The sequence below is a fragment of the Citrus clementina genome, unplaced genomic scaffold, assembly GCF_000493195.1.
Source record: "Citrus clementina cultivar Clemenules unplaced genomic scaffold, Citrus_clementina_v1.0 scaffold_1, whole genome shotgun sequence".
Taxonomy (NCBI): domain Eukaryota; kingdom Viridiplantae; phylum Streptophyta; class Magnoliopsida; order Sapindales; family Rutaceae; genus Citrus; species Citrus x clementina.
The window spans coordinates 1,620,035-1,632,574 of NW_006263303.1; the positions used below are offsets into that span (position 1 = coordinate 1,620,035).

The window sequence follows — 12,540 nt, forward strand, 5'->3', positions numbered from 1 at the left end:
CGTCTCTCCACCAGCAGCCACCACCCACCGGCACCGATGCAGTGTTGACCGCCCCTCTCCCTCCACGAACCTCTTACCTTCCTCGGTCAACTCTTTTCATTTATTGCAAAGCAACGTTGCAGTTTTGAAGCATGGCTGCATTTTTATTTCCAGACTTCCAGTGCAGAACTACAGCAGTGTTGTTGCATCCATTATGTTTAGTGTACCAAGTTGAGGATAGGATGTTGTTTGATAGGCAGAGATGCAAAGAATATTGTATCATAATTTTTTTTTTTGAAAAAAAAACTTAAATTGGTTTTGTTTTGACTATTTATTCTTCGGTTTAAGTTAAATATAATTTTATTAGAATTTTGCATTTTTCGCGTCGGCTTCTTGTAAATTGTCGCTTTGTTGGTTATAATTTTATATCAATTTTAAGGTAACCTTTTGAATTCTGAAGTGGTGGGGGTTAAAAGTTGAATTTGGGTTTTATTCATTCTTTTGCAGTTTAAAAGAAAAAAAAAATTAAGTCCACATCAGGCCTCTCTTGATCTACGTTGTTCACTAGATTTGTGGATGTTGCATCTTCTAATCATTGCATAAATGGAAATTAAATCTTTCTCGCAGTTCTTTTTAATCAGCGAGTTCTTGTAATTGAAAACAATGGTTGAGAACTGGGCAATTAACAAGCAACTTTGGAAATGCGGGTAGAGAAAACCCGGAAAAAACCCGTGCCCGGATAGTGCCGGGCATATGCCCGGCCCGCATAGAAAAAATCTGGGCACGGTCCGGATCCGGGTAGCTATGTGTGACATGCGGGTCGGTCCCGGGCAGCCCCAAACCCAGACCCGACCCGCACTTTTGCCATCTCTACTGTAAAGCAAGTCATTTATTTGAATTATGGAAAGAGCGACGCTATTGATATCTCTTATGAAGCCCCCCTTATTTTGTATTTACAAATTTATCTTTTATATTTTAAATTATATTAAAAATAAAACTTGTCTAATTAAACACACCTACTTTATTTTCTTAGCCTTATTTTTTTCCTTTATAAGCCATTTAAATCTACAAAATTTGAAAAAACAATGATTTTTCATAGAATAAGAATTTGATCTAAATATAAAGTAAGTTTTTGTAGGTAAGATAATTTGATAAAGTTTGTTTACTTAGGCTAATTTTTTTTTTTTTTTTTGGGATATGCATATACTTGTCTTTATATATATACTCAGGTTATTACATACTAAGAAAAACTAAAAAAGATGGAGATTAAAATAAGAAATTCATGAATGTTATAGCCAGAAAGAAATTGAAAATTATTTGAAATGGGAGAGGAGAGAGAAAGTTCCTAACAGATTTTTTTTTTTGAATATTTTCCAGAAGTACTATGCAAGGGCTTATTAAGAAAGTACATCAAATTAGGGTTATCTTAGGAATTAAAAAGCATATATATAGAAAAGAAGTTTGAAGGGAATGTTAGAGGTGTGGCAATAGTCCAACTCTTATTGAAAATGCGTAGCTATTTATACTTTAAAATATATTTTAAACACTCTAATTTTATATCGATTATATAAATTTTTGTTAAGTACAATTCATTAAATTGAATATTACATAATTACTTTGAACACATATGCAGTACTCATTACTTAATGTATAATTCTCATATTTATAAACCCTAAAACTTTTATTTCCAAAATCTTAATTAGTATGTACATGAGTAATGAAAAATTAATATTTTGAAAAGCTTCTAGGATAAAGAAATTGTGATACTTATTTTTCAAAAATAAGAATAAATACTTATTTTTTCAAGTTGCTTTGCTTCTCGTCCTTTTATTTATTTATTTATTTATTGCCAATATATATAGAATACTTTTTACTAATACGTTCTCATTGCAAGTTGCTTTTGGGGAAAAATCCAATAAGAAAATAAATAAGTAAAAATTAATAACTAAAATTGCGTTAAATAATTTATTTACAACTTTGACTTGATTTTGTTGGTATAAGTATGTGTTAACTATCTTAAAATTGTGTGTTAATTAAATAGTTTTATTGATGTTTTAAGTAAATAAAGTTAATTAATTTAAATATTTTAATTTCTTTTTAGAATTTAAAAGGGCATATAAAGTAAAACTTAATTTCTTAAAATTAGTTCATAAGCATACAAAATAATAAGTAATTTTTAGAGTACAAATGACACTACCTTATTGAAAGACATACAAGAAATTTGCTTTAAATTACTTTTTAAGTTGTCTATTTGGGATAGCACAATTTGTTTTACCCTTGCAGTAAAAGCAAAAGATCAACAGATAAATTCCATCTAACAAAAACCTTGGAGGAGAAATTAAAAAAAAAGTTTAAAAAATTACTAGTTTACGTATATTGACATTATAGTGTTAATAAGAGTGGAGTTCCCACATAAGGAGTCAAAAAGAATTCAAATAAATCCTCTTTACATGGTTAAAACTTAATAAATCACTAGTATTGAGACTCAAAAAAATTATGAATTAAACAAATATTAATTAATCGAATTATAATTAAACAGGTTGACCCAAGAAAAGATTATTACTTAATTGAAATTTTAATTTATCGGGGTTTTCTTGTAATTGGTTGAGATAAATAATAGAGTATTAGATTCATGTCTGTAAAAATAGAAATATATTTATGAAAAATAGGAGTAGAAAAGATTCACCTACCTAAATTTGGTAGGAAAAGTATGGAAATAATTTAAAATCAAGATTATTTTACAAAAATGGGTCCCTTACCATTTTTTCAATTTGTTTTATTTTTACTTTTAATAGTAAGATTACAAAAGGTAAAGATTCAAACATACACTAAGTACTTTATCGTGCTAGAAATACAATCCAATCCAATCGATCGACATGAATTCAACATTTCAAACACATAATTCATAAGTGATTGATGACTACATGTCGATTGCATTTCTAGTGTGACAATTCATAAAAAATATATATATGTTCAAAATAACTATTTTACATGAAAAAAATTAACTAGGCCGTTTTTGCAAAAGGATACTCATTTTAAACCATTCGTATAAGTTTCCCCATTTGGTAACCCAACTTTATAAACGTAAGAACATTCAATTGTATGACCCAAAAAGGAATAAAAAAAAAAAGAAGAAAACTCAGATGCTGTTGGCCACAAATAGAACCAAAAACTAAGATCATTAAAAATCCACAAAAGCGAATCAACGAACCAGGCCCCACCATCATAAGCTTGCCAACGTCACTGTCTGCTAGCTTGCGCTTACCACTTCATATTTTAACCGTCAACGACCGATCTCAAACTTCCCACCAAGTTACCAAACCCCTCTCCGTCCTCCCTCTCAAGGTAAAAATCAAACCTTTCATTTCAGATTTCAATACCCATATGCTTCAATTATTTAATCAATTATTTTATTTTATTATTTACTTGCTTTTTTTTGACAGCGGTGAGACTAGAATAAAACAGCAGCAACAGCAATGGCAGTATCATTTGCGAAGCTGGTGCCATTGTTTCAAATCATGTTGTATTTGACATTACTATTAAGCTTGAATAATGGAACTGCGAGGATCACAAGTAGATTCATTCGTACTGAATGGCCATCTGCTGATATCCCTCTCCACAATAAAGTTTTTGACATCCCAAAAGGTCACAATGCGCCTCAACAAGTAAGCAAAACCCCTTTTCATTTTGATTCTTTGACCCACTTGAGTTTAATTTGAGTCCTTTTTTGAGATTCTATGTAAAAGATGGGCCAAAACTTTTCATTTCCAATGGATATTAGAATAATAACTTAATTTAAAGACTCTTTTTGTATTACTGGAAGCTAAATTCCCTCCCTATCCATGTGAGCAGGATTTGAACCCCGCTTGTATCACTCAAGAAGTGTTACCATTTGAGCCAACTGGCGCCCACTAAATTTTTCATAATTTGATAATTTGTGGTATATAGTAGCTTTCTATATTCTTGCTATTAAATTTGCTTACTGTGATTTGTTGGTATAGGTGCGAATCACTCAAGGGGATTATGATGGAAAGGCTGTGATAATCTCATGGGTTACACCCAATGAACTGGGGTCAAATAGAGTACAATATGGAAAATTAGAGAAGAAATATGATTCTAGTGCTGAAGGCACGGTGACAAACTATACCTTTTACAAATATAAGTCTGGTTACATTCATCATTGCCTTGTCGATGACCTCGAGGTAAATGTTAGCTAACTATTCTAGTGTACACTTCATAATTTCTGGTCTTTTACCATGACACAAAGTACCATTACAAGATCTGAGATGGTGACTCTTCTCGTGAATTTTATTCATATCCTCTCGTGCTAACACTTCATAATTTATGGTCTTTTAGTATGACACCAAGTACTATTACAAGATAGGAGATGGAGACTCTTCTCGTGAATTTTGGTTCCAAACACCCCCAAAGATTCATCCAGATGCTCCTTATACTTTTGGAATTATTGGTAAGATGTCTTCACTCTTATAATCTCTTGAAATGCAGATAAGTTTGATTTTCATTTATTAACAAACAGGACATTTAGCTTCCTGAATAAGGAAGTAATTGTGTTTTTCTGACAAAAGATATAATGTATGGTATAGATCATTTTCAGACTCCAAACAGACTAATTAGAGTTGCTGGAAATTACTTATTACATTTTCAGAATTTTCTCTATTATAATTGGTTTTGTAAAATTTTAGGTGATTTGGGTCAAACGTATAATTCACTTTCCACTCTCAAGCACTACATGCAGAGCGGGGGACAGTCCGTATTATTTCTTGGTGATCTCTCTTACGCGGATAGGTACGAGTACAATGATGTTGGTATTAGATGGGATTCATGGGGTCGTTTTATAGAGCAAAGTGCTGCATATCAGCCTTGGATTTGGTCAGCTGGGAATCATGAGATAGAGTTCATGCCAAACATGGTACCTTGAATTTCATTTCAATTATCCACATGAAATTTTAAACATTTAGTATACCAAGATTTTAATATGAATGTAGGTTTCATCTTTTAGGCAAAAGGAAAAAATGACTTTTCCTGTTATGCTGTATAATGCATGTAATGGCTTATTTATTATTATTGAACTCATATGCCATAGCTTAATTTTCCAGGGGGAGGTTATTCCTTTTAAGTCATATCTACATAGAATAGCTACACCTTATACTGCCTCCAAAAGCACCAATCCACTATGGTATGCTATTCGACGGGCATCTGCTCATATCATTGTCCTATCCAGCTATTCTCCTTATGGTAACCTCTCTCATTTCCATAAGTAATATTTTACGACATTTACTTTCACATTTTTTGTCTTGTATTTTAAATTGTTGTGGACGTGAATATTGACCATCGCTCGAATCACCAGTTCTCACAGAGTCAATATTGAATTACTTTTATTATCACCCAAAAGGAAAGAAAGGATTCTTGTTTATTTTATTTTATTTTATTTTATTTTATTTTGGGATGATCAGTGAAATACACACCTCAATGGTGGTGGCTGAGAGAAGAGCTAAAAAAGGTGGACAGGGAGAAGACACCTTGGCTTATTGTTCTCATGCATGTTCCGCTCTACAGTAGTAATGTGGTGCACTACATGGAAGGTGAAAGTATGCGAGCTGTATTTGAGAGCTGGTTTGTCCATTCCAGGGTCGACTTCATCTTTGCCGGCCATGTTCATGCCTATGAAAGATCAGTAAGGATGTCTTTTCCTTTTCATTTCTTTTATTAATAATCAGATCAAAGAGAATGAAGTGAGTACAAACCAGTGTAATAAGTAACAAAGATTGGTAATATGAATGCTACTTTCTTATTCGGGTTAGGTCATCATCGAATTCTGAAAACTCTTAAACTTTTGTTTTTGACTCTGGGTAACAATAGGCATTATTCTGTTTTGTTCTGTTTTTGCTGACAAATATAGTTTTGTCTCAGAAAGAGTAATTTTGTTGATTGCAGTACCGCATATCAAATATACACTACAATTTCACAAGTGGTGACCGTTATCCTGTACCTGACAAATCAGCTCCGGTTTATTTAACAGTGGGAGATGGAGGAAATCAGGAAGGTCTTGCTGGAAGGTAAGGCAAATCTGCCGTGTGAATCTTCTGCAATGAAATTTAAGTTGGAGGTGGCATAGCATTTCTGAAGTATCAAGTTTTCCAATATATTTCTTGGCAATTTCTGGACAATTAATAGTTATCCTCATATTTTCAATTCATTGTTAGGTTTTTAGACCCGCAACCAAATTATTCAGCATTCCGTGAAGCCAGTTATGGTCATTCTACATTGGAGATTAAGAATAGAACTCATGCATTCTATCACTGGAACCGGAATGATGATGGGAATAAAGTAACTACAGATTCTGTAGTATTCCACAACCAGTACTGGTAAGTGTAGTCTTTTTGCACTTCTCGTTCTCATAGCGAGTGTGATCTTTTTTCATTTAGTCGGCCTTGATGCATTGTGTCTCAGCCTTCTAACGTTTCAAAAAGGGTTAAAAAAACCTGGAAGTCTCAACAACGACCATTAACCAATTATTGTTCACATGTGTTTAAGAAAAGGTTTGCAACTGTTTTGGTACTGCAAAAACTGATTTCAAACAACTAAAAAAGTTCTAACTTAAGCGCACAACATGCGGGAAAATGAGACTGAGTTGAACTGCCTGATCTAATTATTAGTTGTTTATTCATTATTCCCAATCATGAAATTTCCAAACCAAACTGGGATGTTGTACAGGTCAAACAATCTGCGGAGGAGAAAACTCAAGAAGAATCATCTAAAGCCGAGAGTTGAAGTCCGTTGAAATTATCTTTCATATTCATCGGACCCTTTCCCTTGCCTCCACAATCTCTTTGGGTATGCTGGGGTTATCAAATACTTTTACTTGTGGTATCATCACTTCAATTGCTGGGGAATGAAGTATGAGCGTAGGATATACTGCTAAGCTGAAGAAGAAATTTAACTGTGATGTCCAAGGAAAGGACCATCTGCATTTCTGGAAAATGCCTACACAGAGGAGTTATTTCCATAGAAAATCCAATCCCTATATAGTTTATTTGTTAAGTTCATATAAGTTATCATTTTTGGATGATAAAAACATATTCCTGAATCAAGAACGAAATAGTTTCGTTTTTGTGAAAATCCCGTCTTGTTTGTTGTGCTCAATCCTTTGACGATTACTAACTTTTCAAATGTGGAAGTAGACCAAAATTTGATTACTCTCTTGCTTGAGCTTGAACATGATTTAAATTTTTTATATTCCGATTTCGATCCATCACAACTGTCATACATTTCCAAAAATAAACAAAAGAATATATGGTCAAATATGTTTGACATCCACATCAGCAGAATTCTGTTTTCTGCAGTGCCTTGTAGAAAAGTTCCATCTCTACATTTGTTTCCTCAAAAATTGCTACTGAATTTAATAGGAAAAGAATCAGATTTCTATCCAAAATAAGACTGGCCTGAGATTTTGTATAAAAAATCCTGAAATGAGGACATTACCACTCTATAAACTGCAATTTTTTTCATCTCTGTTAGCAGCAGGAAGGACGTGCAAAGGATATTAACATCAAAAAGCATTTGATGTCACCTCTGATAATCAAGAGGAGTCACGGAGAACCAGCTGAGGAGTCCACTTGAGATTCAAAAAAAGTTTCCCTGATTTAGTGCCATCTATATGGAAACTGTCTTGAATTTCGCCTTCCATCATGACCCTAGTGAGTGTCATGATGCATTTCCCCATTTTGTCCTGAATGATTCATATAGTGAAACAATTTAATCCAGGACTTCAGCAAGAAGTAGGAAATTTCTGAAAGCTTTTTTTGAAGTCTAATTCATCAATGAAGTGACAATGATGAATGGAGTGTTACCTTCCCAAAGGTGTCATGGTCATAAACATCCAAAATTAACATTTCATGCTGTCCATCCTCCACAACAAAGTCAAATGTCTGATTCCAAACTGGATTCAGGGTGTCGTGTGCAACCTGAGAAAGTAGAATGGTTAAAAAACGAAGAGGTTTCAAAACCTCTGAACATCAACCATCTTTTGCGCCAGTTAATATTTTGCTACAAAGATGAATATGGAAGCATAGGTGACTTATAAAGATGTGTTCGACATTCTATAATGAACTAGGTTTTTGCCACTATAACTGGAAATCTGATACTCACCCTAGTCTTCGCTCTGTTTCCAGCTTTCTTCAGTTGAAGGACAACAAAGGGATCAGCCTTTCCTATCAAATCTACTTTCGGCAAGTTTTCAGCAGCTATCACTGTAATGGATAATACTCCTCTCACAATAACGTCACTTTTCTTTTGAGTTGCAATCTTTCCAAGCTCAGCAGCTTCCGCTCTACTTGTTTCACTCTTAAGGCTCTTCTCCAATGTGGTCAATGAGTAGTCGGAGTTGAAAGGATTCTTAAGACTGCTCTCTGTGCCAAAAGGACAGTATAACAGCTCAAGATGCACCTAATGCCAAGAAAAATTGCACAAGTTAGAGATAATTACCGCCATCTTATGCACAGCCAGTATAAATGCTGCAATCAATCAGTTGGCATCCTCACCTGACCCCTGTTTTTGGTATCTCTCTGGACCTTAACATCCTTGACCAGTTTCAACCATACATCCTTCACTTTACCAGGCTCAAGTTCTTTTAGTGCTATTTGAGCAATACCAATAATTTCAGGGGCCAGCATTGGTCCTTCATCATCAAAGACTCTTACTGTCAAGTGTTGAGTTGAAGCATCTTCAACTGTGAATTCAAAGTGCTCATTCCAGATTGGGTTCAGTTCATTGTTCTGCACATACAGTGAGAAGTATTCAAGCTGAGATTGAAAATTGCTAAATGCAAGCATAAAAGGCAAGTTTACACACAATTGTTTTGCTGGTTTTCATTCTGTCACGCAGTGGACGCACAAATATCACAACAAAAGGATCAGATTTCCCGATAAGGTCTTTATTTGTTAACTCCTTGGCTTGCACAAGCTTCACATCTAATGTGCCACAAGGCTTCAACTCCAAGTCACTAAAACATTAAGAAAATTATCAATGACAGCAACATGAATCATGAAGTTGAGAGCCAAGGAACTTCATGGAAAATGAAATACCTGTAATCCCCGGGTAATATAGGTATAATTTGTCGAACAGGCCATGTTATTGAGTCTTCAATAGCATCTATAATTGTTTCCTGTGCAAAGTTTTATAAATAAAATAAAATCGAGTTGCTTGTTAAAGAAGTAACAGAAGAACTAAGACAAAGTTTGCTCAAACCTCAATAGCATCAGAGATCCCAGGGATTGATGATATATCGCCACCAACAACTTTAAGTGTGAAATCCAGATCTTTCTGTACGTACAAGCAAATTAACAACTAAGTTCGGGTTCATCTATGAGCAGGCAGAAAAGTTTCTTTTCTGTCATAGAAAAAATGAAGATTATTGTAACTGACCTTTTCTCTCAATGAATAAGCAACAGCTCCAAAACAAGGAAACTCATCTACCAGTGGTTTGAAGATCAACCTGAAAACCCCAGTGAATCCAATATTCTTCACCTGAATGAAGAAATTGAAAACCAAAAAGAATGAAAAGAAAATAGAAAGTTAAAACTAACTCTACATCTGATGCTGCAAACAAAAACACAAACTATCTTCACAAACATTTACACAAAGAACAATATCAGTTGTTACTTTTGAGCGTGGACAGAAATCAGAAGTTACCTGCACAGGAAGTCCTACACCAACTCTTGTTCGAATATCAAGTACAATATTTGGGTTACCATCCCACTGCATCTCCAATTCCATTGTAATTCCCTCTTCTCCGCTTTCACTCTCTACTATGGCAACTCCTAAACCACGAATAAAAAAATAAAATTAGGCTCTACTTTGTTTTTGCTCTTAGGAAACTATACTGCCGATGTGTCTGGTAAATACTTACACACAGTTATGCCTTTGTCACTTATTGGAACAATCATTAGACTTTACTTAACAGCTAGAAATTTCGTTCCATAAAAACGGTGGCTTCAAAGCCACAAAATTACAATACCAACAGAATGAGTCACTAAAAATTTCAATCTCTCTTACTATTACTATATGTTTTGCTCTGTTTTCTTACCAACTCTAGTACCCGTTTCTTAAAACACAAAATCAAAGTTGAAAAAAATATATATAAAAAACTAACCTGTGAACTGTGGAGCCACAGTACCAAGGGTCAATTTTGAAAAGCTGAGAGAGGCTAAGATACTTGGTCTGTATTGTTCAAGAATAGGCTCAACATTGCTTCTTATCAGCTCTGATGCTGCCTACAACATTGTAACAGCTATTTAACAACATTACCACATAATTAAAAGAACTAATCACCACGGGTTACCTCATTAATGAATGGCCAAAGTTTGTCAAGTTGATAATTAAGCCAATTTAACTGCCATTGATTAAAAAAATTTAAAAAAAAATCAGTACTAAGATTATAAGTAAATAATGTGTCATTGTAGCATATTATTATGATTGTTACTAATTTTACCTTCTGTCTCTGTTGAAAAACAACCCATGGAGGATAAAATTCAGGAGGAATGAGTTTTCTTGAATCTTGGACTGTCATCCGGGAAAATGCAGCCACTATGTTTGCCTATAAAAATGTTAACACAGATCAAAAACAAAAACAAACGACAAGTCGTCACTTACAGAGATAATCAGGAATGACAGATCCTGCAATGCTGAAGATCCAAGAATAGTACGAGTTCAGCGCGACGGCGGGATCGAACGTTCTCATAACGAGCATACGCGACCATCAATCCAATCCCGAAGGAGATCCCAAAAAACATGCCATATAAGAAAGACATTTTTCCCGGAAAATTTAATCATGAAAAGAAAAGTTGGTAATGGGGCTGGTCTGGTGGGAAAGTTACGAACGTCGTTGTTGGGTGTGCATGGAAGAGAATATGAAGATTGCGTGCTTATAGCAAGCACTCTAGCTAATAAAAATATAATGAGATCATATTAACGTGGAATAATTCAATGAAGCAATTTAACTTTGATTTGCAAAGCAAAGAAGGAAAGAAAAGTAATTTGTTTGTTCCTTTCGCTTGGGTTTAAACCACCACCTGCCTTTGTTGCTCTCTCTTTTCTTTTCTCTTTCTTCTCTTTTATTAAAATCTTTGTTTATTTAGTTTTGGAAAATGCCCCTAATTTTTCTCTCATCTGCTACATTATTTTTATTAAAAGAACTTCAATTTATCTCAAAATTCATTAGAAATCTCTACATCATTATTATGCTATACATGGAAAAAGATCTTAATAAATTAATAATATCATTAAAAAAAATAAAATAGTGCTAAACATGTGTAAATTATATTTAAAAAAATTATTCTAAACGATTTGTTATTTATTAAGCAAATGATAAAATATGTAATAAGTGTACATTAAAAATTTATGAACAATATTTCATGCACTCAATGAGACAATGAAATAATAATGATTGTAGACAGTAGTTAATGTTCCTTAATTAGTTGATTATGTTATTATTGTACTGTTGTGCTTTGTTATGTTTTAGGGACACAAAAGCAGAAGGCTTGATAGGAAAGGGGTGCGGGAACAAAATGATATAATTTTTGGGCACTTATGTTGAAAACCGTATTCATCGAGGGCCAAGAGAGCAAATATGAAATTTAGTCTGCATCCAATTGGTGGCTCGCGTTAGTCCAGGAGGGTGGATTGGCAAATCGTAAATAGCTCCCAGCCTGATACGTGTAACGTGACCTGGACGTACTCCCATCAATGCTATTTGCATGCGTGCCACATGGCGCCCTATCGCATCATCTGTGATTGGTTAACTTTGTAAATAAAATATGGAACAAGATAATTTAGGAGCCTGTCCCGTCTGCGAAGCAAAGACATTGACAACATTATTTACATATAACGTATGGTTCCTATGCAAAGAAAGTTTTGACTTCACTCAAGTGTATTTCGTCCAACTAACGAGTGCAAGTGCATGTTGATTTGTAGCCATTAGCCTAACGTATAATGGTTAGAATTTAAATATTACAATTGTGAGGTCATGGATTTAAACTCCCACAATGTATTATGGGGTTTAATTTTTTTTCTCAATTTAAGTGAAAATAATTTTCTCCATTTCGAAATGTGAGTGGACTAAACGTCTTTCGAATATTAAAGAGGATAAAAATTTGAACTAATCTTAGTAATAGTCTGATTTGTAAATATTAGTTGTAATATCATTTAATATGAGTTGTACTATTAAAAAATAGTCTCATGTAATAAAAAAAAAAGGTGCATGTTGATATGTTGGAAATTTAACTTAATTTTTTTTCTTTTATCAAAAGAAAATATGCCTCAAGAGGTAGGCGAATTTTGAGCTCAATTTTCCCCGAGGTAAATTTCTTCTAAAACTTGAAGAGTAGACAATTCTCCATTCAAGGTTGAGAAATTTTCCTTTCATATATGAGTAGACTCGAACTATATAAAAGTATATAACCTTGATAGTAGGGCAAAATTAATCGGACCAAAGATTCGTTAATAGTGAAAAATGGGTTTACAAACAGTACTGGGAGCAACTTT

The 12,540-nt window shown here is 33.8% G+C and overlaps 2 protein-coding genes across 5 annotated transcripts; one reads left to right on the top strand and one right to left on the bottom strand.

The window, feature by feature from the left end:
* The first annotated feature begins 3,108 nt into the window (after positions 1-3,108).
* Positions 3,109-7,177, top strand: LOC18054471 (bifunctional purple acid phosphatase 26). Its single transcript, XM_006450317.2, has 10 exons — positions 3,109-3,324; positions 3,423-3,644; positions 3,981-4,181; positions 4,336-4,447; positions 4,683-4,909; positions 5,097-5,235; positions 5,454-5,674; positions 5,935-6,056; positions 6,204-6,365; positions 6,715-7,177. The coding sequence occupies exons 2-10, from the start codon at positions 3,456-3,458 to the stop codon at positions 6,779-6,781; spliced, it is 1,440 nt and encodes a 479-aa protein (XP_006450380.1). The 5' UTR covers positions 3,109-3,324; positions 3,423-3,455; the 3' UTR covers positions 6,782-7,177.
* Positions 7,178-7,486: 309 nt separating this feature from the next.
* On the bottom strand, positions 7,487-11,018 carry LOC18054472 (synaptotagmin-4). 4 transcript variants are annotated; one of them, XM_024178298.1, is made up of 13 exons: positions 10,704-11,018; positions 10,514-10,594; positions 10,340-10,390; positions 10,151-10,271; positions 9,691-9,818; positions 9,424-9,525; positions 9,247-9,321; positions 9,084-9,163; positions 8,851-9,001; positions 8,541-8,774; positions 8,149-8,445; positions 7,851-7,964; positions 7,487-7,729 (listed from the first exon to the last, which is right to left on the bottom strand). In XM_024178298.1, exons 1-13 carry the CDS (start codon positions 10,806-10,808, stop codon positions 7,580-7,582), a joined length of 1,689 nt encoding a protein of 562 aa, XP_024034066.1. In that variant the 5' UTR covers positions 10,809-11,018; the 3' UTR covers positions 7,487-7,579. The 4 variants fall into 4 exon arrangements, with proteins under 4 accessions (XP_024034066.1, XP_006450382.1, XP_024034064.1 ...); XM_006450319.2 differs by having other exon boundaries at positions 10,490-10,594; XM_024178296.1 differs by having other exon boundaries at positions 10,481-10,594.
* Positions 11,019-12,540: the final 1,522 nt, after the last annotated feature.